This window comes from Sciurus carolinensis, chromosome 7 (genome assembly GCF_902686445.1).
Source record: "Sciurus carolinensis chromosome 7, mSciCar1.2, whole genome shotgun sequence".
NCBI classification, from domain to species: domain Eukaryota; kingdom Metazoa; phylum Chordata; class Mammalia; order Rodentia; family Sciuridae; genus Sciurus; species Sciurus carolinensis.
The window spans coordinates 143,140,066-143,166,712 of record NC_062219.1 but is presented as its reverse complement, the minus strand read 5'-3'; the positions used below and the strand labels follow the sequence as shown (position 1 = coordinate 143,166,712).

Below are 26,647 nucleotides of genomic sequence, written 5' to 3'. Positions count from 1 at the left end.
TTTCAGAGAGGAAACTTAAATGCCACAGGGTTCAAAAGAAGGGAAATTCCCAATGTGGTGCAGGAAGGGCAATCAGAGGAGGCTTCGCGAGGGCGGTGGATTTCCATTACATTCTGGGAAGTAAGAGTCTTCATGCAGAGCAGGAGGTGAGTCTGTGTGGGAGGGAGGGCCAGGTCCTACGGGGGATCACAGGATTCAAGTCATGCGAGCAGAAACCTCAAGCATGAGGGTGGGTGAGAGCCAGAAATGACAAGGATGTAGAAGCAGGCGGCTATGGAGGATTTTAAATAAGGTCAAGTAGTTCGCACTTTATTTGGTAGACAAATAGGAACCATCGGAACACTCTGATCAGAGGAGGAGTGTGATCAGATGCATGCTTGAGGGAGATTAACTTCACGTGGGTGCAGACAGATGGAGAAGGAAAAACTTGGGGTGGGAAAACTGATCATAACAGGTTAAATAAGAGGTAATGAAAACAGGAATCACGCAGTAATTGTGGAAACGGAAAAGTGTATGGGTGCAAAAAAACCCAAGTGCAATAAACAGCAATTGTGAAAAATATGGTATAAAGCCTTACCTGATTCTTCGGTATCTTGTTCATCTATTAAACCTACTGAGACGCCTAAATCCACACATTTCTTGCTATGTGCCTTGGATTTCATGTGTTTTGTCAGGTTTCCTTAAGGAAAAAGAATATTTACTAAGCTTACATATAAATTATTATTTTGCTATTACATTTGTCAACACTGCAAATTTCATTCTATTTCAAGCAAAAGTACAGACTGTGGCTAAACAAACCCAGTGATTAAAATTTGAATAAAAGAAGATATTGGTACCTATAAGTTGTAATGATCTCATTATGTATTAAGAGTGTCTTTTCAAATCTGTTTCCTTTATTGATAGTGTTTACTCTTACTTATGGTTTCCAGTCACTATTCCAAATTTACTTTGGGGAGCACTTCACACATACTAAAAGTCCTGTTTAGACGGCACTGTGGCCTGCAGTTCCCAGAGCATGAGTTCTCTCCCAGGGGCATCTGCTGGCTCTCTCTCATAGTAGTTTGCTTCCTTGTAGGCTGTTTAGTTTTAACCGTAATCTGAGTTCCAGCAAGATGGTAGACCATGGAGTTCTGAGGACCTGGGTGTGGCAGGTCTCTACCTGGCAGCTGTCCCACTGCAGCCTCTACAGCCTCGCTGGTGTCACATCACTCACTTTCTGCTTGTATTTGCTTTGTTTTATACAGTGTAAGTGTTGGGTTTTGCATCTGAACAAACAGCTTATTTCCCACAAGGCCCAGAGTCAAGGGCAGGAAAGTCAGAGGCCTCAGCCTCCATCTCAGGACAAGCATTAACATTCCAGGCCTGCGGGCATAAATCTGGCTTCGATTCCCCTCTCTGCTTACCAGCTTTGAGTTTCTTCTTTATTTTTGTCACCTGGGAATGTACATTTTAAAAATTTAGAGCATGATTCTCAGATAATTAATTTGGGTCATTTTTAATAACAGTACTTCTCTGTGTGTACAACAGGAGAAAGAAATAGCTGCACTGAATTCACTTCATGTTCTGACTAGATGTCTCCTGTCCGACTCTGCAGGTGTTTCCTCTGACACCTGCTGTATCTGTCTCTGCAGGTATCACCAGGGTCACTGGGAATGATAGGGCCCATTTGACACATGTAACCATGAATGCAGGGGGACAGCTCAGATCTACTAAGGATACCAAGCATCTTGAGTGGATAATGCCAGACACAAAAACACAGCAAACTATCTCTTTTGAGAGAGAGAGAGAGAGAAAAAAAAAAAAAAAAAAAAAAAAAGAACTACTGAGCTTGGTGGGTAAGGGCAATTGGCATTTGAGAAGAGACTAGAAAGGCTAAAAACTTCTGAGTTATTGGTTCAAATTTGGGGTTTGCGATAGGAGAAGCCTATGCAAATTTACTACATTTACAGAACTTGAAGTTCTTGACAAGTACTCTGAGTCTGTGAAACTGGTCACACTCGTACAAGTCAATGGAGAGTATGTTCTTGTCAACCAAACAGCAGGCCAGAGCTGAGTGCTCAATGGCTGCCAGGTAAGAGGCTGCCTGCAGCAGACATTGTGGGGGGACCTGTCAGACCCTGACAGTTGTCATTCTGGAGACAACACCTAGATTAGATGGTCTGGTGACGTCTGACATTTATGCTAAATATACTTAAAAAATAAAATATGAAGGAAAAAGGCAAGATGCTAGCGATCAACAAAAGATGATAGGCATATTACGCAGATTTCAAATTCTCTTAAGAGCTTTGAAGTTTTCACTTTAAAAAGTTATAAAATAATTTGGCCACCTTAAGTGGCTGAAATTTCTACTTGTAAGTTAAAATGCTTTCAGTGTAATAATAATATGACAAGCCAAATTGTAAGGTCCAGATAGTTCCCTTTCACAATGCTTTTGTTCCCCAGGTAGACAGTCACAGTAGGTTTTCCTCTTTTAAGAAGCCAGAGTATGATTGTAACTAGGCAAACTTTGGAACCTGAGTTTTAACAAGCACAGTTTCTCGTAAGTTGCACTAGTATTTATTTATTTATTTATTTTTTTTGGGTGCTGGGGATCGAACCCAGGACCTTGTGCTTGTGAGGCGAGCACTCTACCAACTGAGCTATCTCCCCAGCCCACTAGTGTTTATTTTTAATCAACCTCCTAAATAATTTCAAATATACATTTGCCTTATAAACATACAAAATGTGCATATTTACATGCTGACACCCCATAGTAATGCTGTAAGTCTTCTATATTAATGTATTAACTTGAGAGAAATTTTCTGATAGTTTTAATAAACATTTATCTAAATCCTTTAGAAAGCATGAGCAGTGTTGTTTCTGGATTCCCACAGCTACCATTTAGCTTTCTGTGACATAAATGGGACTTCATCTTACAGATTCAAGTTCACATATATTTTCTGACTGACTGAAATTAATTAAAATCATTTTGAAAATGCATTCATGAAATGCGCTGAGAGGACGAATGGTGCACTACAGATCTGTGAGTCAGAAGCACCCGAGTCCAGCAGGGCTGGCCATTCTTCTGACAGCGTTTTGCACACCGTCTTCACCACCGTGCTGTGGCTCTGCTATTTCTCTCTGCTAATAATCACACACTCAGTAAGAAGCAGAGTTGGATTTGCTGGGATCACAAAGAAAAGGAGAGTTGGGAAAAACCCACAGCCTAATTAAAAAGAAAAAAAGTTCTACATTAGAACCACCATTTAGCTAACTTTAAAAGGTGCTATGGGGAAAGAAGGTGACCCTAAAAACTGAGAACTATCAATGTTAAGAATAGGGAAATAAAACATTCTAGTACTTTCTTCACCAGTCCCCTTAGCTAGGGTAGTCTTATTTGAATAACTAGGTACTGTGTAATTCCCCATGACTTTACTGACAAGGCAAAAGATTTAATGTGAGTTCAGACAGGCAGCATATTAGAGAAATACAGAACACAGAAACTGCTGACAGGGAACGCTCGTACAGGGGCATCATACTTTGTCCACTCAATGAGCATTTACTTAAAATCTTACAGGATGTGTTTTGAGTTAGTTCACTAGGATTAATACTTGGGGACTCATAACATTTTTCCTCACCAAGAAATCTGGCTTTCCATTTTGAGCCTGATCTTCCTTGCTTGCTCTTATTCTGTGAACCGATTTCTAAAATGTCCTGATTCCTTTCTACTTTCTGTTGGGAACTATTCATTTCACATTACACCTTGATGTTCCTGTACTTGGTAATACCATCTGTACTTGGTTATCTTTTACTGGCAGTGTTACTTTTTAAATATGCTCCTAGTCTCATACTAGAAATTAATGGATGCTTCTTAATCACAAGATCAAAACTGCTGATAAAGTAATAAACAGGGTTAATAGATCAAAGCCCTCTCTCCTATCAGTCCTCACCCAAGACCTGTGAAACCATCCAGAAGCTCACCCTCCACCATGAGAGAACCACTGACCCCATGTTCCTCCCAACTCCTCTGATTTTCTAAATCTTTACAGGTACATTCAAAGATATCTGAGGAACATTTTGATTTTTCCATTATTCTTGTTTCAGGCAGCTATTGGCATTTGAAGACGGTTAATTTGAAGCTCTTTAGGTGCTACATGTTATAACTTTCTTTAAATGCCAATAAACACTAGCCAAAAGGCATAGCAAATTTTGCTAAAGGGTTGATCAAGTTTTACAACAGAGAAGTGTGAAGACAAAAATACAACAGGGAAAAAAAAACAGATGTTAAAGGGGATTAAAAACCAAAGCTTTCTATGAGAGCTGATAAAAAGCACTTGCAGATATTGTTCCTCCATATAGACATTTCATGATTACATTTGGTGAAAAGTATCTTTATAAAGGGTAGTACACAGAATTAAATTATCAAGTAACAAACTGTTATATGATTCTTGAACAAGGAACCCAGTGGAGAAAGCAAACATTTTATATTACTGTATCCATTATGTAAAAAAGGAAACTTTTACAGGGTAAAATTACTTTTAAATAAAGGCTTATGAATTAAATAAAAACATATAAAGAATACAGAAAGGATACCAAATATAATTTTAATGACTAGGTGTGAGATCTTTCTATAAACATTAAATAATAAAAATGTTAAAAATATTTTAAAGTTAAAATCCAACAGTATTGGGTAAAAAGAAAATGCATAATGAAGAAAAAGAAAGAAAATAGCTACACAATAAAACACTACTGTAATGATCATAATATTATTATGCTGTTATTACTTTAAACTTTTCTTTAATCTTTTAGGATCCAGAAGAATTTACTTGTGATCCTGAAAATTTCTTTTTCTTCTTCGGCCCCAAAGTATTTTTGAAGATGTACTCCTTGTCATGTTACACAACTGTAATTTGGGGAACAAAATACAGCAAAAGGGACAGCTGTTTCTTTTAAAATGACACATTTATTACACACACTCTAAAAATGTGTAATTAAAATTGGCTTCCCAAAGGGTCTAGAAACAAAGAAATAAAACTGCAATGGTGAGAAGATAAAATCTAGTCGCTTTAAGGGACTGCACCCTAGGCTGCTTGCCTAAGGACCCGAAGCAACGTGGGCGCATACCTTTTGTCTTAAAGGAGAAGTTACAGTAAGAGCAGTGGTAGGGGCGAACATCTGTGTGGGTTCGTATGTGTTTCTTTAACATACTAGGTTTCTTACAGCGTATTCCACATTCTTCACAAATGTACTTTCCTCTTCCCCTGCCCCGGACATACACATATTCTTCATTTGACTTGTACCTGATTTAAAGAAAAAAAAAAATGAATTGGATGATTGGACACTATGTCTTTGAGAAAATATTGATGATTAAAATCCAACCTAAAAAAATACAGCACAATTTTTACACTCAAAGAATAGAATTTTATGCACATGTAACAGAATATTTGTTTTTCACATCAACACTGAATGTTATAACAGCTAATTCTAAGAAAAAAAAAAACTTGTTCAATATTACACTTAATTTTAAAATATTTTCCTGATTCTGACACTGGTTTAAAAGTTTTCTCCATTGCTATATTCAATAACAACTATAAAAGTACTGAAATAGTTGAGCAACGCTATAATTAGATTTTACAATTTGTTTTTCTCATAATAAAATACAGAAATACATCAAATAGGCAATAAATTCATCTCTCTTAGAGCAGATTTTACAAGTCATTCCTTATTGTAAATCAGCATGATACCCGGGGCTCGCTCGGAAAATTTAGTTCTCAGCTGCCTTCTAATCATCATTTTCTCCATCAAACTGGAATTATTTAACACCAATATCTATCTTTCCCCAAAGATTCTGTTAGTAAGCTAAGAAATCTTGCAACATTCAAATAAAATTGGCACTGATAAGTCTTCATTCACATGAAAGCAAATGTACATTTAAAAAGTAAGTTTGAATGTACATTTCAGAAGTAAAATTTGTACTTGCCCTCCATCAAATATTTTAATTCTTCTTGGTTCACTTTTGATTAAGGAATTTTCTTTATCTTGCTCACTGTTAATTTCAGAGACATCTTTATTGCTGAATTCAACTATTGTGGACTTTTGATTACCTAATGCTCTCTGAAAGGGAAAAAAGAGAGAAACTAATTTAGTAAAACTGAAAACACAAATATACGTAATGTTCAGTGGAAATCAAAACACGGCAGCATATAGAGAATGTAGTTAAGTTAATGAAATGCATTCCAAAATAACAGATTCAAGGTCATTTGCTTTAATAACTCCAGTCTGTCTGCTCTGTAGCAAAGTGACCCATCTTAGGATATTTCAAAAATCCCATCACAGCCCTTGACACCCCCCAATAAACCTCCCAACCGGGCACTTCATAAATTTAATAGTAACTTTCTCTAAAATTAACTATTCTTGTTATATTTAACTAGCCACTTATAATACAGGTTAAATATGTTTCTTAAAGAGTTTATTCTCTGGAGATGGAAAAGAACTGTTTGGTACACTAATGTCAAAGAGCCCCAAGAAACACCACTAGCTCTCCTTTCACTTATGTGCACTGGAGCAGAAGCTCAGTTCCTCTGATTCTACTTTCCTTCCCTCCATTATTTTAAACCACAGGCATGGTTCCTCTCCAGGTCCTCTCAAAAATTCTCTGAATTCTAGTCACTGTGAGTTTCAGGTTAGGTCAGAAGTCAAGACTGGGCCTGATAAAAATCTTTGAAAAAGGTAACAAATGCTAAAACGATAAGCAACGTGTGGTTTTCCTACAGGAAATGCCACCTTGTGATTTTGTACAGACTTCATTCAACTGTTCCATGCCCTCTCACTCCCATGTCTTTGTGAGGCAGGTGGCTTGGGTGGACGAATCCCAGTGAGAAAGGACCCTCTCGGGTTACATGTTCCAAGTCAAGTGTCACCTGCAAAGGCTCAAACTCCAGTCCTGTGGCTGACACCAACAGGAGGCACAACTTCTCTAAGGAGGGGCTTCTTTTTATACAAACTCCTTTTAAAAAATGACATCGCCAGGTGGCCAGCTACAGTCCTGAGAAAGGATAATGATAGCGAGCGATGGGGATGCTGGTCATGGAAGGAGGGTCTCGTGAGCTCAGCAAAGTACCCCGGAGGCCTGCCCTTACGAGGACAGGAGGTAAGGGGAGCTGCGGGGCAACGCCCTCCACAGGCCCCACAGCAGGTGAGGAGGCACCGCCTCCTCCACTCCTGGGCGCATCCAGCTTCCCATGATGCGGCTTGGGCACACACCTTTCCCTGGCTTTATGCTTTTAACAATAATCCTTTCTTGCTTCCTTTTCAGCATCAAACTTCCCTTTACCTTTGGCCCGCCATCTATTAAATTCAGCTTCTATCTGCCACAGTTACCAAGGAGGCAAACGCCAACATCACTACCACCTGCTTAGTCTTAACGTGCCCGACCAGCCAAGGCATCTTACGCTGTTGGTCCGTTTTTCCTTTGAAACCCTTTTTCTCTGCGGCACCTTTTTCCATCCTGAATCATGAGCACATTAACGTGGGTTTTGAGGGACAGTCAGGGTAGTGCCCCATCCGCCAGCTCCCGGACTGAAGTCTCCGGGGACACCACGCTGCTCAGGCCGCGCACTCCTGCCTGCTTTCACCTCTCCTCCCTCCCCTCCTTCCTCAGTTCCACGTGAACTCTCTCTATACTCACCCCTTGAACAGGAGATCAGCAGGATCCACGCTGGGCCCGCCGCTCCTCTTTATGCTTTCCTGAACAAGTTCATTAATCACAGGGTGCACTAAAGGCTCTCCTCCTGACTCCCTCCACCTGGGGCTCTATCCTGAGACCCAATCTGGGCACAAATCTCCAGCCCTTTCTCCTCCCAAGGCATCTGGTACTTAGAGAGGCTGTTTTGGGGGCTGAGGGTGGTGCTGGGGATTGCCACACCCATAGCCTAGGGCACCCTTCCTCACAGACAGGACAGGGTACAGAAGTGAAGGTTCTGACTTGGTAGGCTCAGAGCCTGAGAACTAAGAAGTTAAATCCACAAAGAGGTGGGCGCACCCTCCTTCACTTCCTTCTCCACCACCATGCATATGCAGCGGGTTTTACCTACATTCCCAATTTACAAAACTCCTGGCGGTGCCAGGCTCTGCAGTTCTTTAAATGAACCAAGTTTCTTCTCATTCCTGTGTCATTTAGTGATATATTAAAATTTCATAATTCTTATTTGCTGAAAGCAGCCCTGATGATGATCCTCACCATTGCTTTTGAGACTCCACTAGAGCAGAGTAACCTTCAGAATAGCCACACCCGCTCCACCTGCAGGCGATGCCTGAGACTTCCTTCCTCTGCAACTGCAGCTCTGTCATAGGGCTGGCTGCAGGACTCTCTCGTTGATAGGTATGTAAGTGCTTAAGAACCTGCATTATATGCTCAGGGATCTGCAGAGGTCAATGACTTCACCTATTAATTCTGAATGTCCAGAGTGCAATGCAATAACTATCTATTTACTTATTCTTAATCACTTAAATGATTTTTCTTATTTCACAAGTTGACAATTCTAACGAGACTAATTCCATGAATTACTTAAAATCATAGTTTTATGATCTTACACTACACTATAAATCTTGACCAAGTCAACTTATTAAGTGTATGAATCCTTTTGTGACTCTTCTCTGTAGTTATTAATGACTCTCAGAACTAGTCTGAAGCAGAGCTGGGATGGGCCTGGAGGGGGAACGAGTGTGAAGGGCTCTCTGCTTGTAGTTCACAATTAAATATAACGATCTTTGCTTAGCCACACTGTCAGAGCATAACCCTAATCTCTCATTTAACAAAGACACCACCACCTTAACGGAAGAGGAAGATCACAGCCAAACTGTGACTCTGTACAATGAAGCAGACATACCACAGTCAGCTGAGGAACAAAAGGTGCTCGGAGAAAGTTCTCCTTTCCAAAATGACAGATCACTAAAGGACTTCTTGTAACTCTAAGCAGTGTGACACCTTGCCTTTCAATGTCTATACAAATATAGTACAACTTGTCATTTAAAATTAAAACATTTCTAAGTAAAATAGTCAATATAATTTAATATTTAAAACAAATTTGCACAAGACATATTTGAAGGCAAACTATACTTGGAGTACCTTGCTTAGGTTGCTTTTCCACTTGCTTGAGTAGACCAGTAAGTCTGACTTGGAATGGGTGGTTATTGCTTGGCAATACAGTGATTTTCCAGTCTTCTGTTTCGAGTTAAGGAGAGAAAGAGCAACTTTTGTGGGCAAACCAAGAGGGTTTGGGTCACTGGCGCTTACTGTCCACTCCGTATAGGCTGACATTTTCTGGTCACTCTGTGGCAGAGGCAGTGACTTCTGTCTTAACAGGTAACACCATGTGAAGCTGGTGGCAGTCTTGAGGCTGGGGAAAGACGGCTGCTGTGTGTCCGTGGTGCCCAGCAGTGGAAGAGTGGCAGCTGGCGGCTGCCCCTGCCCTTGCACGCTCACTTGGTTCCCTTGACTCTTTGCCCCTGGAGACTCACCTTCATGGTTACTGCTTACAGATTTCAATGGGGAAATGAGGGTGTTTTCTGAAGTGACAGGTGACTTCTGGACTGTGAGGGTTAATGATGCAGATGACTTGCTGTTTTCAAATTCTTGCAATTCACTGGTAGGTTCTGTGACTGCAAACTTTGAGTGTTCTGATGACAAACTGTCAGCTGGTAAAACACCTGTCAAGTTAACAGCCTCACTACCAGTTTCAGGCTTAGAAAAGGCTTCCTGCTCCAATATCACACCTTCGAGGGGCTCTGTAGTGCAAACCTGCCTCACCAAAACTGGTTTTTTCTGTTTACTAAGCTCACTCGCTCTTGGACTCAGTGGCTCTGCGGATCTAACATCTGTGGCACAGGCAACTCCATTTTCGTCTTTAGCCCGCTTCTGGTGCTTTTCCATGGCGATGTCTAGACTATTTGCAGGAGACAGCATTCTTTTACTAGAAGCTGAAGATTCTTGTTGGGGGGAAAGTCTACCAACTGACATTTTCTGAGTTACGGACAAGGATTCGGAGTGAGAACTTTGGCTGAACTCTGAAAAAACATTTTTGCAAACAAACTCTTTCTCTGGGTTTGGCAAAGCATTCTGGTGAGCTTTTTGTGATTGTGGCATAGAGTTTTGTTCTTCACTGATTGGCACAAGAGTCTGATTAGCCTGACAAGCTGGTGTGCTGCACACATCTTGGGTCACTAGGATTTGTGGCAGCGATATCACAGTGGCAAAACAGTATGTGGGAACATTACTCTGCAGATGTACGGGCAGCATGAAGGAGGACGGCACCTTGTGCACCTGCCTGCCCGGTGGCCCATGCTCCGGTAGTGGCAGAGGACACGAATTACATGTGGGATCCACTAATTTGATTGGTAATGCCACTGAAGTCGCACAACCATCCACTCCAACTGGATCTGAAAGAACCTGATTTGGCGAAGGATGCACAGGATCAGAGGAGCAAGACTGGCTTGAGGTGAACACCTGGCACTGCAGCTGGTATTTGGGAGCAAAGCAATCCTCGCTCTGAGAAGACACACATGAATCGGAACGTACACCTGGTGTGTCGCCCTGTGCAGACACCTGCAGAGGCAGCTGTGCATTCTGCTGGCCAAGGGGTGCATGAGTTTGATTTAGCAAGTTGATACCAAAAAGCCGTTGGACAGGAAAGATGTTAGTAGAGCTGGAACTTGGTGCTTCTGCACGCAGATCCTTAGCTTGAGTCTGGGGGTGCAGAGGACTTGCAGGAAACTCAGTCAAAGATGTATTAGGGAGCGGAGGACCCTGAAATGGCCCTGTGTTCACACTGGGCAGAGCAGCATTTTGGAAAGATGATGGGTTCACAGGAGGCAGAAGACTCTCTGGAGCTATGTTTAAAGATATCTGCCGGATCAGTGGGCCTCTCCTTCTTTCTAAGAGAGGCACGTGTCCAGTGACCCCAGTGCCAGATGGGGGAGTCGAAGGCCGTGACTCAGCAAGGGGTGTCATCTGGGATGGTGTGATGCTGCCACAGTCGAACGACTTACTTCTGAAGCTGGAGACCTCCATGGACGTCTGCATGCAGCTGATCTGTTCGGAGGCAGCCCGCCTCATTTCCCGGTGGCTTCCAGGAACACTCAGCGTACTCGAGCCAGGTGGAATCAAGAGAAACTCTGTTTTATTTGGAAAATCAATTTTCGGGGAAGCCTCCGTCTTGGAGATGTCCTCTATGTCTAAGGAGGCTGAGAAGCTCGAAGTGTGTGACAAACTGCTCTCCCTGCTCAGGCTCCGGGAGAGGGTGGAGTCGAAACTCGACTCGGTTGAGGAATGTTCTATCTCAGCCAGACGGAGCCTCTTTTTTTTGGGTGGCAGTTTCTCTGTTGGCAGCTTTGACAAGGTCTCACTACGCTGAGGCCAGCTGAACTTCTCAGATTTTTCTTGATCGTGACCCTGGGTTTCCAGGTCCCGATCGGGCTCTTCTGTGACCAGAATTTCTGGCACCTGGATGTTGTGCTGTCGGACAAGTCTTGAGGGCTGTCCCAGCACATGTCGCTCACCTGGGATCTTTCTGGAGCTTTCCCACGGCTCTCCTCTAATGGCATCTGACGGCACAGGCTGGTGAGGATGTGACGGGTCCAGAGAAGGGTGACCTTCCTCTGAGGAGATCCCTACTACGTTTAGAGACCCAGGCTTCCCAGTTCTGCTCAGCTCCTGGAAAGAAACTGGGGAGCCTCCTTCAAAAGGCTCAACCTTGTCGAATGAACTGGGTCTGCTCAGGGAGTTCGTGTGCTGGATGACAGAGATGCTGGCCCCCTGCCTCTTGACCTCCGCCCTGTCCTGGGTGGCCAAACTTGTCTGTTGCTGTGGGTCCACAGTCTGCTCAGGGCCCCTGGCAATGAGCTGAACCTGGGAGTTCTGCAGCTGCACGTGCCGATGCTGATGGTCTCCGGCTCGGGCGACAGAGTGTTTGGACAGGCTGGGGACGGGGCCCAGGGCGCTCTGAAACTGAAGGGCCTCGGAGCTTTTGGGGGAAGTTCCACTTTCATTCTGGGCGACTTCCTCGTCATCTCCCACACTTTTCATTTTCCTCCTTTTTCGTATCTGCGGTGTCTGTTCCCAGACGCCTGTGGAACCTGCGACCCTGTAGTGCAGGACCTGAGGCTGCACGCCACTAGGCACCGGGCCGTGTTCGGGCTCTCTCACTGCTACCTTTGTTTTTGGCCCGTGTAACTCTGAACAGTAAAATTTCTTATGGTTTTCGAAATTTTCCAGCTTCCTGTACCTGTTTCTACAGGTTTCACACTCAAACATGGTCCCTCGGCCCTGATGAGACTTCTTTTTCTCTAGATGTGAGCCCGGTGCCGAGGTCTTGCTGCGGGCTGATACGGGTTCCATGGTGGCATGGCCTCCCTGGTGGCCCTCGTCCAAGGACTGGCTGGGGCCCAGAATGTGGTTTTCAGTGGCCGAAGAGTCTTCCACGGCCACCTGCCTTACGAGAGTCCGGGGATGTCCACTGGGGGGCACAGAAGAGTTAGGTCCTGGCACAAAGACGTCATCGTAGAAAGCGCCAATTTTGTCATCAAAGGACTGACTTCCTCTCAGCGGGTGCGGGGGAGGGATCACATTTGCAGGGACTGCGGAGTAGCCTGTGGCGGGCATGGAGTTACTTCTGGTAATAGGCAAGCAGTCGAGGGATGGAAGGGACAGGAGCAGCACCTGCTTCGATGCCTCGGTGGGGGTGAAAGGGGACTTTGGCATGTCCGAGCTTGAGCTTGTCCGCCGCCCCACTGGTTTCAAGTCAAACTGGAAAGAATCTTTAAATATGTACGACTTGGGGGAATCGATGCTCCCTCGTCTGGAAAGAGAGGTTCTCCGTGGCTTCACACTGTCCAGCTGCTTATCGTCCACCAAGGCTTCGTTGTCTGAGATGAGCTTTGATATCCGTTCCTCCAGGGTCTTGGTCGCCAAGGGCGGGCGCATCTGACCAGGTAAGAGTGGTGGCTTTTCCCCTGTCGACAAGGCAGAGGGTGCTGGTGTACTGAGTCGTGGTGCAGAGGGGCTGTTATTCTTAGCGGAGTCTTGTTCTATGGTGGGGAAAGTTCTAGAAAAGGGAGTGGGTGGGCTCACTGTTTGATCGGCACTTTCTGAGCGTGAAAAGTAGCCAGAATCTGTACTTCCTAAACTCCGAGGACTCAGCAGCAGTTTTCCTTGTTGCTCTTGGGAGTGATCAGTGGCCTGCTGCCTCTGCAGCTGGGCATGTGCGGCTCCTCCGCTGTGGGAGTCCTGTTTCCCTTCTGGCTGACTTGCGTCCCCTTTCTGACGGGACTTCTCCTCAGTCTCTAGGGAGGTCACAGTAGTGGACTGTGATAGTGCCTTTGTGACCTGAAGGTCCTTCTGCCTGTGTGCACTAGGGAGCTCAGACTTGGCACTGACAACCTGCGGGTTGTCACTTCTGGAGAGGGACACACTGACAGGGTGCACCACGACTTTTGGTAACTCCGTCACAGCTTGTGATTCTGAAGATCGGTCCTGTGGTGAAATGTCACCTCCCATGTGATCTGGGCTGCTTAGAATGGAACTGGGTTTTGGGAAGGCTTCAGAATTTGATGACCTCTTCATTATCTGCACAGGCTGCAACTCTGTGGCACCTGGCTCGTTCTGTCTTCCGTCAGCAGAACCCTCTTCCTCGCTCTCTGCACTCTCTTCTGCATCTGAATGGATACTAAGTGCCTTGGCGGACTCTTGGGACAAGAACAAACCACCAGCCTCTGGTTGCAAGACTAGGCCCAGTTTGATAGTATGTGCGTGGGATTTTTTGTGCTTATACAGGTTGCTTTTAGTCTTAAATGAAAATCCGCAAGTCACGCAGGGATAGGGCCGCTCTCCTGTGTGGGAGCGAATATGCTTTAAAAGCACACTAGGCTTTGCACAAGCTCTATTGCAATACTCACAAATATATTTTCCTTGTTTTTTTGGCTTCTGATCTTTCAGAAGAAGAGTGCACATTTGTTCTACACTTTGATTAACAACAGAGGCAACGTGAGTTGAATTATAAATTGGCGTGGGGGGCAACTGTGTGGAATTGGCTGCACTTACTGACAGAGGTGAAGCAGAATCCATTTGCTGGTTTGGAGGAGTAACCTGAGTTCTACTGGAGGGAGAAGCGAGGCCTGTGGCTGACGTCACTGCTGTGTTATAAACTTGTTCAAGTTTGGCATTCTCTTGATTTTGCAGATTTGTCAGTGGTCCTGTGAAACCCAAGGGCCCCGGAAGCTGCTGATTGTGTTGATTAGGTTTGGAAACAAAGAGTTCGCGCTGATCATCCAGATGAGAAACTGGCTGCACTGCTACTTGCTCGTTCTTCTGAGGAGCAGAGACGTGCACTGTGTATGAGGTACAAGGAGAACTCTGCAGCTCGGCGGTGGGCTCTTGTGGAGTCTGATTCAAGCCATTTGCTGAACTGTTTTTTAGTTTAGATGGGGATCGTACAGTTCTATTTGGTCTCAGTTTTTCTGTCTTAATTGCACAAGACGAGCCCTTTTGTGACAAGGTGCTCAGTTCTGGCTCCATTGCTTTCAGTAAGACATCGAATGCGGTGTTGGTGTACGAGGGGGCAGTGGCACAACGAGAAGGGATACATTCACTGCTGTCAGTCCTGGTTTTACTGGACAAAGAACTTGAGTCCCATTTCTCATGGAGCACGCTGTGCTTGGTGGGGTCCGCGCCTTCTGACCTCCATCTCCGCAGCTCCGACGGGCGCTGCAGAAATGAGGGCTTCTCTGGCGAGACGGAGCCCTGGGGTCTGCAGGCCTCGGCAGCTATGGCAGGTGTCTCTCCATTTTGTCTCGTGAACGGTTTCCCATTTCTTACAGGAACAGAGCTCTGCTTCTTGTGAGACTCTGACACACTCCGAAGAAGGGCAAACGACGACTCCTCTGAGTTTTGTTTATGTTTTGCCTGAAGAGGATTTCTCAGGGGGGATTTTGGTATTTTTTTCAGGTGGTTCTCAGCAACAATCTTTTTCCGTTTCACACCTTTAAGAGATTCTGAAGATCCTTTAACACCTGCCTCTAGGATTTCTGTTGAAAAAGAATAAAGGAAACCAATTGGTAAAACTGTACATACACCAACTGTATTCGTGTGTGTGTGTGTGTGTGTGTGTGTGTGTGTGTGTCTAGACAAATTAAGATCGCCATGCTGAGGGTGCCAGAGTAGCAGGTGGTAGTTGAAGGAAAACCTATTTTAATAAAATCACATTCTGATGTCCTTGAGATTTTAAGAATGTTGTCCATGGAGCTCCATGGGAATTCTCTTGCCTGGCATGCACTTCTAAGATGCCACAGTCCTTTCTGGAGGAGCCCAGGCCCTGGAACCAGATCTTCCCACTTCACTCCCGTAGCTAAACTCTGCTGACCCCACAGTCTGAGAAGTGTGGTCCACAGAAGAGGAACTCAGCCTTTTGTACTGGGTATCTCATGTGAAGGAGCCCGTGAAGCACGCTTCTCCGCAGGTTTCCACGTGTGCAACACTGATGCTCTGTGAGAACAAGGTCTGCCCTATGGGAACTTCTAGAGTGACCATGCCTGGGAGGGTCAGGATACATCAGTCGAGTACTTACTGCTAACACAGCAATTTCATCAACAGAGAAAACTGAGAAAGTAAAATAATTCACTTATTTGTGGTTTCTCATTAACAAAATTAAAGAGCCATGAAGTTGTAATAGCCTTTAGTTAAAAAAAAAAAAAAAAAGTGACCACTGCTATTTAAACTGAATAAAATATTCACTGGCTACATTTCTTTGTCATTGCTGATAGGTAGGAAGGCAGGCAAGTAGATGGGTGAAACCAACTACAGGAGAGGAGATGAAACCATCCTTATCTCCAGCTGTGCTAGAAATAAATCACTGCTTAAGTGGCATCCACCAACCATCTCTGTCAACTATCATATTTTTGAGCAATGATTAATTACTTGTACTAATTTAGTTTTGTTTCCATTTGTTGGATCCTTGGGTACACAAGCAAAAATTATTCAATTATATATTGCTTACTGGTAGAAAAGTCAAATACTTTAGTCCTTCATTATTTTCAAGTAGCTCTTACAATGCACATCTCTGAAATTCATATTAGACCAAAATGTCTACATGTTATTAAATACTTTGCATTTACTGAGGGTAAAAATCTGCATAAAATAATAATTTAGTCATGTTGCAACATCATTTCACGTACCCTCAAGAATAAAAAGTAAGTACTATTCCACTACAGACAACATTTACCCACCATAATCAGAAGAGTATTGGAGGGGTCCACATGACTATCACAGCTAAAGAATAACAGGAAAGAGATTTTCTATACTCTTGAATCTTTAAAAATGATGTTGAGAAAACGTTTTCATTGTTCAGTCCACTCTTTTACGAAATGACATTTTCCTGCTGGTTTTCCTTCCTCACAATGCATGTGGTGATAAAGTCAATGATGGCTTTATGTCGCTCACCACTGCCACCAGGCAAGTGGGCAAATGAAAAATGATGACCACCATGAAGAGTGAGCAGCTTCCCCACCCACCTCCACAAAGTCAGGGAGCAGGTGGTCATGAAAGTGAATGCCACCAGGCTAAAACCGTGACCAGCCAATGAGAGGCCCTGGGAGGGGCAGCCCCTGTCACACCACAGAGCCCCATGCATAGGACCTGTTCAACCAGAGTCCTGGCTGGGGTACGTGGTATTTCACTATGTTTCACATAATTTTCTGGAATAAGCTTTCATTTTTAGACGTAGTTCTTAAAAAACGTTAAATGGTGCCTTACAAAGAAAAATGCAAAAATTCAATTGATATATTTTTAATAAAAAGAATAAAATTTAATTTTGTACTCAAAACGAAGCAAAAGTGAAAATAAGGAATTGCTAAACTTACCCATTTTTCCATACGAGAGACTACTCCCAAAAAATCCCCCTTAAGAATTAGAAAAACATATTTTAAGTAGTGTTTTTAGCTATACATTTCTGTTTTAGATACAGACTCATCTCTCATATGTCAAAGTTCATAACATTTCCATCCTATTTGCATAGTTGTATATTCTTAGTTCTCTATGTGAATCTTAACACTTGACTGGTGTGATATAACAATTCTTCCCTTCAAAATGCTGCATATATCCTTGGCCTTCTGACAATTTGGTGTATTTCAAGAAAATTTTCATCTATTACATCTTCATACTTTTTTTTTTTTTTTGACTAAGGTTCTCCTCTTCAGGTGACTCAGTCATGTTACCCTTAGGATGATTTAAATTTCCTTCCTCCCTCTCTCTGTTTTCCTTCTCCAATTGTTTCCTAAAGCTTTTCCCTTATATCAAGTAATTGAATTTTCGGGCCATTAAGCTCTTCACTGTTTCAAATTTATTGGTTTTTGATGTTCTAGTCTCATTTTATTCCCTTAGTTTCATATTTCTCATTTCATCTTATTTTGTTGTCTCATATGAAATTTGAACTCTTGCTTTAATAAATTTATGAGCTCATTAAGGTCTGTGCTTAAAAATACACTTCTGTTTCTGGGCATTATTTTCTTTAAGACTTGAGTTTTTAGTTTTCATTTTCTCCAGGCTTTTCCATCACCTGAGATCACAGGAAGGGCAAGGGGTGGCATTCAATTGAGAACATGTCTGTCTTTTTCTGACTTTTTTTCTTTCTCCCAGGGTTTTATTGGGTCTCTTCTGCTTAACGAAGTCTCTCCTCTTGTTTAGGGATAAAGGCCTCCACCACGGGTGCTTGGGATCGGGAGGAGGTAGTGGGATGACCCTAGACCTTGGATCATGATCTAAATTCTGAGACATCTGTTGGGTGGGGTTGGGGCTGGAGAGGATGGTACTGGAATGAGAGATGTCCTCAGAGGAAGGGGTTAGGCACATGTGAGCATCACACTGCCACTCTAGAGGAGAAGGGGGCAGGCTGCATGCCTCTGTTGATTTCCACTTTCCATTCCTTGATTCTCAAGATTTGGGACTGCAGTACTCAACATGGCTGGCCTGACCATATGACCAGAAATTAGAGATAGACACCTACTCTTGGGAACCAATGTCCTACAGTAGGAGGGGATAGACTCTAGGGCTTTCAAAGAATGGTGTTTTTAAACTCACCTGAATCTTGATCAATTTCAAATCAATCTAAGAGTAGCTGGAACTGTTACTTATCTACAGATAAGACTTGGTATGGACAGAAGCTTTGTAGCTCCATCTACAACACCTGGCCTGCAGTTGCCAATGGCCCTAGAGTTCAAAGCATGTGCAGAGCAGAGCACCTGGAGGCAGAAACACAACTAAGAGGAACAGCTGTGTGCCTTTGTGTTTACGCTTCTCCACGATTCTAAAGGCAATCTGTTGCTTTGTGGACTGCAGCGAGAATACATCAGTATGAGCAAATAGAAACAAGGGAGGCCCTGAGACCAGTGTGGGTCCCTCGATGGCAAGATGGTGACTGTTTACTGTGCTCGACCCACCAGCCTGCGCACAGGCTGCCCTCTGCAAGGATGCTGCCCCTACCACTCCATGACTCCAGAAACACTGGTATTCTACCCGAGTTTAGTACACATCAGGGATGAAACAAACTCCTTGCCTACACAGGGATAATGTGCAGTCTGACTGCAAAGAAAGAGGACCGATTCAAAAGAAAGTCAGTGCACTGCTGCAGATGTACTCTCCAATGTGCTGAGCATCGGGCAGAAACTGAGGCACCAACGGGTCAGAAATCCACGTACAAGTTCCTTCAACAGATGCAAATCACCCAGGAAAGGGATCCAAACTGCAGTGCTGCCACCTTCCGAATTAGGACCTCTGGGGACCTGTAACAAAACTGGGGTTCCCTACAGAGGAGAACTTAAGCAGGAGAACTCAGAAAGAGCACCGAGGCCAGTGAGCTTCCGAAGCAGCAAGGCTAGGCAGACGTCAGCCCAAGTGCCCAGGCTCCTGCACAGCTCTGATGGCGTGGGCCCTCGCTTCTGGAGAGAAGAGCAATGCGGAGCGCACACTCACTGCCAGCCGGTCCCAGGGCCATCCCAGACAATCATGGATTAAGTGGCAGCACACTTTCTGGCTCAGGAAGCCTCCAGGGTTGCTAGGAATGACAAGGAACCTTCTTAGGGCAGGCAGCAGCCTCCGGGTGTGGGTAAAACCCTGCCTTGACTGAGGCGGGTCTCTTCAGATTTACTCAGATACACACTGTGAAACCTTTAGAACCCCGTGGGCCTTGGGGACATAAGAAACACTTCTCTTCCAGTAGTGGAGAGCAGTCTGGGTCAGGAACTCGAGAGCTCAGAGGCAGGGAAGGAGCATCGGGAAAGCTTTATCAATAGTTTGTCCAGACCTCAGGTAGTGACAGGAGCCGCTTAGCTGACTCAAGGAAGCCAAAGATGCTGCTGAAATTCCTGGCTTTATATGGGAATGCTGAGCTAGTTTAAGAGGGAAGAGTCCCTCCGCTTTCCACAGCACTGAACCTCCAACTCAATATCCGTGTGTGGAATCGTAAACTGTAACTGGAAATTCAGGACAAGTAATTTTCAATAGGAAAATGGTTAGGCTGATTATGGCACAGTCACTTAACATAACATTACACAACCATCTGAAATAACTACCAAGTTTACACAGCAATCTGAAGATGATGAAACATGAGGTATCCACGCACACTTTTCTTTCCCTGGCGAGGTCTGGGCCAAGGCACAGATCTACAAATGCACAGTGAGGGCTGGCTTTGTCGGAGTAAACAATCAGCCAAGCAGGGGCAGCGGAGAGAAGTCTCACATCGGAAGCCTGGGTAATCGTGCATTGAAAGGTGTGCTGCAGACAAGGAGCGACAGGGTGGGGCACCAGAAATAGCCGACAACACCTGTGCTAGTCCAGTGCCCAGAAGTCAGGGAAGAGCCAGTGTGAAGATGGAGGTCGTGTCCACCACCGTTTACCACTGCCTTCAGATACACAGGATGAAAACGGACAAGAGGCTCGGACAGGGGTCTGGTGGTCCTGGGCACTGGGAAGTCATAGTTATCTCTGAAAACAGTTTCGGGCCCAGGGGTCAACGCAATCACAGACCCGGGGAACTCTTTCTTGAGGAGGCGAGGGAAGCACCAGGTCAGCCAAGACAGACCATTTCCTGGGCATCTGGCCGTGAAGGAAATGAAAAAGACCAGAGGTCAGTATCGGGTGGAGGAGGTTAAGGGGAGACTTCTGCAGGACAAGGGAAGGGTGGGTGTGTTTACAGAGGATGCAAAAAGCAGAGGGGGACGGAATGCAAGGCCAGTAAGGAATAAATTAACGTGCAATTAAGAGGTGCCATGGGGAAGCCACTACAAGGCGTGGGCAGCCAGCTGTGATGGAGGCCAGAAGCAGCGGAACCACTTTCTTGGAAGCAGCAGACCTGACTTGAGCCTGCCTGCAGGGCAGAGGGGAAGGACTTCAAGATAAGGGAACAGCGCAGACAAGGTGTGCAGGAAAAGCACTCGAGACAAGACACACACAGGGACAATGGGAGAACCTTGCCGTTCACACACCAGCAGGCAGAGAGAGACTGGAAAGGATGGTAGGAGGAGGGCTTGAACCGGGCAGAGGCTAGGACTTACTGGGCAAGAAACAAGAAGCCTCTAACCACTGCCAGTTCTTCCCATCTCTCCTGGAACATGATCAGAACATCTCCAGGGCCAAGCCTCCAGGTCACTTAGATGGTCCATCTCCTTCTTGCCCCTGGGGGTTGTGCTTGCCCTCTCCTCAAAAAGCCTTCCCTACCGGCACCTCTTTAAGTGCCTGGCTCATTTCAACCTTCAAATTACACCACGGTTCCCTGGGGTTGCTCTTCCACTCCACCTCAGGTGATGTACTCACACGGCCCACTGCCCTCCTTACGATCGCAGCTGAACACCTGTTCATCTACCTAACGTGTCTTTGTCTGCCTTCTAATTAGAATACAGGAGCTAAAAGAACTTCATCTTTACATATCCAGCTTTTAAAAGGTGCTCAAGAAATATTTGTTTATCTAAGAATTATTGACATACGAGAAAATAAGGGGCACATTATATAGGGCAACCTATTACTATAATCCATCACATCAGGAATTCAAATCAGAAATTCATATGATCATTTTGAGTAAGGCTGAATGACATTTAATAAAAATCAACATCCTCCCTTATTTTAAAAAGTAAAAATAGCTGAATCTGCTTCAAGATGTATAAACTTAAAAGAGTATTGCTCCTATCCTAAAAAACCAGCACCTCTCTTGAGCCCATCGGAAAGTGAGGGTCACACCAGGTAGGCACACACTCTGAACTCCAACACAGGATGCACGGATGGGCTTACCAGGAACAGAGCACAGAAGAACCAGGTGGCAGCTGTACAAATGAATGAGAAAGTTCCACCTCACACTGTCACAGCTGCTGGAGGTCCAGCATGGGCTGCAAGAACTGGGCCTCAGACACGAGGAGCCTTTCACTCCCATGTTCTTTTCTGTGAGTCTGCATCCATGGCTCCTGTGGGGGAAGGACAGGTGACAAGAGAAGCAACCTCTGGTGGGTAGGTATGCAGGAAAAGGCATGAAGCCAGTCCCTGTCTTCAGGGATGCTTCTCTCATATGCAGCAAAAAGCCTGAAGCACTAACCTGTCAGCAAACAACCACAGGGCAGAGGTGGAAGCCCATAGCAGCTGAGGGAGTAGGAGAGGAACTGGCCTGGCCTCCCCAGGGGCAGGTGGCAAACACAGGAACTGCCCAGCCTGCAGCTGGACCAGGAGAACAGCAACCCTCTTGAACTAGAAGCCTGGTGTTGAATAAGAAGCAACAGAGGCAGACTGCTAGCAGACCAGAGCTTCCTCACGACTCATGGCACAGGCTGCCCACAAGGAGACCAACACTAAGAAAGCCTCCAGCCCCAGCCACAAGCACAAGGAAGTATCAGTCATCACAGAAGAATTAGAAGCCAGTGTGATATGAAAATCCAAACCCAGCTTATCTCCTCTCCTGATGACCTGGTAGAATAGTGCCCATTTCCAGCTATTAGAAACTATTCAAGTCAATATCTATTGCTAATAACTGAAGTTCAATACAAAATTTAAGGCATGCATGAGTACACATAGGAAAAGCAACCCACTGTCAAGAGGCAAAGCAATCAACACAAGCAGACCTCCAAACTCTAACTTGATCCAAATGTTGAAATTCTCAGACAAGGACCTATGATTAATAGGCTAAAGGATCCAGAAAGGTGCAAAACATGCAAACATGAATGGGAATTTCACTGGGAAGAGGGGTCAAATGAGAATGCTAGGAATAAAAGAGTAACAGAGATAAAGAAAACCTTTGATAGATTCAACAGTAGACCCACTGAAACTTCAGCTAGGCCAATAAAAATTAACCAAAAGAGAAACACGAGGAGAAAAAAAAAAAAAAAAAAACACGGAAAAGAGAGAACAGAATAGCACACCCAAAAGCCACACGTCAACAAAAAATCGAGACAAAATTAGAAAACTAGGAAAACACGATAAAGAACGTTTGCCTCATGCCAATAATAGGCAATGCAAAATCGAACGTTAGCAAAACCCCTGAAGTTTGGGACGAGAGGCAAATGGCAAGAATCACTACCATTTTTAAACACTTTTGCAGACCATTTAGCCAATGCACTCAAAAAATAAAAAGAAATGAGGAAGAAAAGGTGGTTAAGAAGAAAACAGCTTTATTTTCTGATCATGGTCTCCTAAAGAACGAAAAAGAAAGGACTGAAAATCTATTTAACCTAACAAGAGCTTAGTAAGGTACCTGCCTACCAAGAACACACACACACTCATCTTTTTGCTTATTCCAAAAATAGTCAGAAAATATAAAGAAAATATTCTATGATGGTAACAAAAGTGAAAAATTCTTAGAAAAAATTTAACACAAAGTATTAAAAACTTACCAAAAATCTGAAAGCCTTCCTGGTATGAATAAGGGGGGGAGGGAGGGAAAGGCTTCCAAACAGAAACACACCAAACTCCTGCGGGGGGGCAGAGGGGGGAATCAGTATTTTGAGGATGTCAATTCTTCTCAAAAGTCTGTATAAAATTTCAACCAATAAAAATTTTGCTCTTTTAAAAATGTGCCATGACTGTTACCTTCATATGAGAGAATAAGCCTTAAAAATGAGAGAATAAAATTCTAAAAAAAAAAAAAACTTTGTATAGACAACTTCATGAAAAGACAGTAAATGAATAAATCAGTATTTTCTCAAGATCAGATCCATGGTTTAAAAACGAAATACTATAGAAAGACAATATATGAAAAAAGTGCCATATTTCAAAATCTTGCCAACGGCTTTTAAAAATAAGTGATTTAGGTCTCACATGAGGGTTGATAAAAGAAGGCAGAAAACCCAAGGGAGATCTGTGGAGCAGAGGAAAGCAGCCTGGGGAGGGAAGGGTGGAGGGGCCGAGGCAAATCCAAGGAATGTATTGTCCAAATTATCCTGTTACATTTTAAAAAAGGGGGTGGTAAGCAAACCCCCAAACCAAAGTAAGTACAAAGATTCAATGTCAGAAATAAAACCACAGAAAAAACTAAAAAAACAAAAAATTTAATTCATCTTGGTTTGGGAACATGCTTTCTAAAGCAAATAAAATAATTTTTTTAAACAAGGAAAATTAAACTATTTGCATAAAAACTAGGCTCTGGGTGTGTGTGTGTGTAATAAAAAGTGAGTGAGAGTGTGTGTAAGTTTTAATGCAAATACAAGTTGAGAAAAGTGTGACATATAAGGCAGAAAAAGGGTTGATATAATAAAGTATAAGGAACTTTTATAAGGAACTTCTGACAATGAAGAATCAAATTCAGACCTACTGTACAAGATTAAATATAAGTAATAAATAAATTAAATAAATATAAGTAATATCAGCTTGAAGGCACTGAAGCATTGAAAAGGTAGTACATAGATTCGCTATTGTGAATTATGCTGCTATAAATATTGAGGTGGCTTGTGTCACTGTCATGTGCTGATTTTAACTCCTTTGGATATATGCCAAAGAGTGGAATAACTGGGTTGGTCAAAACCAACCTAGATGCCCATCATCAGATGAAAGGATAAAGAAAATGCGGTTTATATACACAATGAAATGTTACTCAGTCATAAAGAAGAATGACTTTATGACATTCACTGGTAAATGGATGGATCTAGAGACTATCACACTAAATGAAATAAGCCATTCCAAAAACACCCAAAGGCTGAATGTTCTCTCTGATATGAGGATGCTAACCCACAACAAGGGGGAGGGGGCAGAAGTTCTGTGAATTAGACAAAGGGGAATGAATGAAGGGAAGGGGTGGGCAGGTAAGAACAGGAAAGACAGAGGAATGACTCCGATGTGATCTTCCTACGTACGTATATATTAATACAACATGGTGAATCTCAACATCATGTACATCCACAAGACTGGGACCCTAATTAGAATAACATATATTCCATGTTTGTATAAATAGATCAAAATAGATTCTATTGTCATGTGTAACTAAAAAGAATAAAAATTGAAAGAAAAAAAAAAGACAAGGTAATACAAAATTATCAGACTAAGATAGGTGGGAATAAAGTCCAAAAAGATGAGATCAGCGTTCAGGCTCCTTTTGCCCAGGAGAGCTTGTCTGTCCAAAAAGCAGCTGAAAGGCTGAGCAATTCCACTGATGACCCAGGGAATTTAGGGGAGTAGATGATGGATTCCCGAGCACACCAAGCAGGGGTCAGGGTGCAGATCCCAGAGCACACTGAGCAGGGGCCAGGGTGCAGTCCTTCACGTCTCCAGCTGGGAGCACAGTGGCCTCCATTCTGTAAAACAGGAGGACTGATCTAGGCCAAGCTTTGCATAAACTGCACCCCACTTTTAGCACCCCCCCAAAATCACAAATTCCAAAACCTGATTAAGATGATGATGAGTCTGTTAGTTTTCCTAGGTACTTGGCAGAAGAAAATTAACATCTTCTCTGAAAACAGGTATCAATTTAGGCTTTAAAATACTTGCATAATTTTTCAAATAAAATTTCCAAAGCATACTGAAAAATAACCAGGCACCTGAGAAAGGAATTCAACATAAAAGAGTGAATATTACAAACAGATTTATAAAAGTCCAATATGTTAAATTAACATACAAAAACTTTACAGTAGATTTTTTTTAAGGATAAGAGAATTGAAAATTCCAGAGGAGAATTAGAAATTATAAAAACAGAAAAAGCAGATTTGAAAAGCCAAATATAAACTACAGAATTGAAAAATACAGTAAAATTTAGAACTCGCCGGATGGACTAAAGTTCAATTAGAACAATGGAAAAACACAGTGAACTGAAAGATAAGTTAGAAGACACACAGAAGGCCAGGACACACAAGGATGGATGCAAATCCAGTAGGTTATAAAACAGATTCGTAAAGGTAGTCAGAAATATACATCAACAACAATAAAAACGAAAGGCCGTAAAGAAGCAACGGTTCGACTGACATTGACACAAGAATTTACTCGAGGAAACACACTGCCAAAGAAGAGCTTGGGGCTTCCACACCGATAGGAACACTTCTCAAGAATCAAAGTGAAACAGACATTTTCTAATAAGTGACACCTGAGAGAACTTGTCACAACAGACCTGCACTGTGGAAAATCAAAGACTGTTCTTCAAGCAAAAGAAAAGTATCCCAGATAGGAAACTACAGACAAATGAAAAAGAGAATGGCTAAAACAGCATGTGGGCAAACGCAAGCAGCAACGACTGTGCTGTTCTGAGTCTGAACTGTCCCTGAGGTCCATGTGTTGGCGCTGCTGGGCAGTGTGCAAACCTTCAGGGGGTGGGCCTTGCGTGGGCCTTAGGTCACCGACCATGCCCTGGAAGGAGGTGTGGATCTCTTCCACTCTTACTTTTGCTTCCTGGCTGCAAAGAGGTGAGCAGACTCCTCCACCACTGGCTCCCGCCAGGATGCACTGCCTTGCCACATGCCCCAAACCAATGGAGCCGACTATCGTGGACTAAAATTTCTAAAACCTTGAAAATAAACCTTTCCCCTATAAGCCGGTTCATCTTAGGTACTCTGTCATACAGACAGAATGAAAACACAAACTATGATAAATAATAAAGCATGAGGATTTCAAAATATATGGTGATAACAGCAGGTAAGTCCAAGGCAGGTAAATGGACAAGACCATGAAAGAGGAAAGAAGAACAGTCATGAAGAGCCTTGAAACCCTGGCGTCAGCCTAGGATTTAACAGCTGTCTGTGACAGCATTCCCCTCCTCCTGCCTCAACCCAGAGATGAGAAGGTTCTTAGGGCATTTAGTGAGCTGTACGTTTTCCAACCAAAATCGATTCGAGGGCCTTGCTAACATTCCCAATGGAGCTATGCTGAAAATCAATCAGAAGACACCAGCAATCCTAAACCAGAAACCAGGCATGGAAAAGAAAAGCAAGAGCGGAATATAAGTGAGATCTGACTCAAATCCCATTCAAAGTAAGACAAAGAACCACTTAAAGGTTTCTACCATGCAAGATACATTGTCATTCAACTTTTACAACAACAAATACGTAACACAACACATATTAGAAACTGCTCAAAAGAAAGTCAAAATCAATAAAAAGTTATTCAAAATGAAAAAAGTATGCTATAAAAACAAAAATATCTAAAACATATAATGAAAGAATATTTTATTCT

The 26,647-nt window shown here is 43.4% G+C and overlaps 1 protein-coding gene across 4 annotated transcripts in view; it reads right to left on the bottom strand.

Annotated features, from left to right (window-relative positions):
- Positions 1-26,647, bottom strand: part of Hivep1 (HIVEP zinc finger 1) — a 127,826-nt gene that overhangs the window by 18,401 nt on the left and 82,778 nt on the right. For all 4 annotated transcript variants that reach the window (XM_047557759.1, XM_047557757.1, XM_047557756.1 and 1 more), the window contains exons 4-7: positions 9,107-15,057; positions 5,960-6,093; positions 5,104-5,279; positions 578-679 (exon numbers count right to left, since the gene is read on the bottom strand). In XM_047557759.1, coding sequence (XP_047413715.1) covers positions 578-679; positions 5,104-5,279; positions 5,960-6,093; positions 9,107-15,057 — 6,363 coding nt within the window. The remainder of the gene's footprint in view (positions 1-577; positions 680-5,103; positions 5,280-5,959; positions 6,094-9,106; positions 15,058-26,647) is intronic.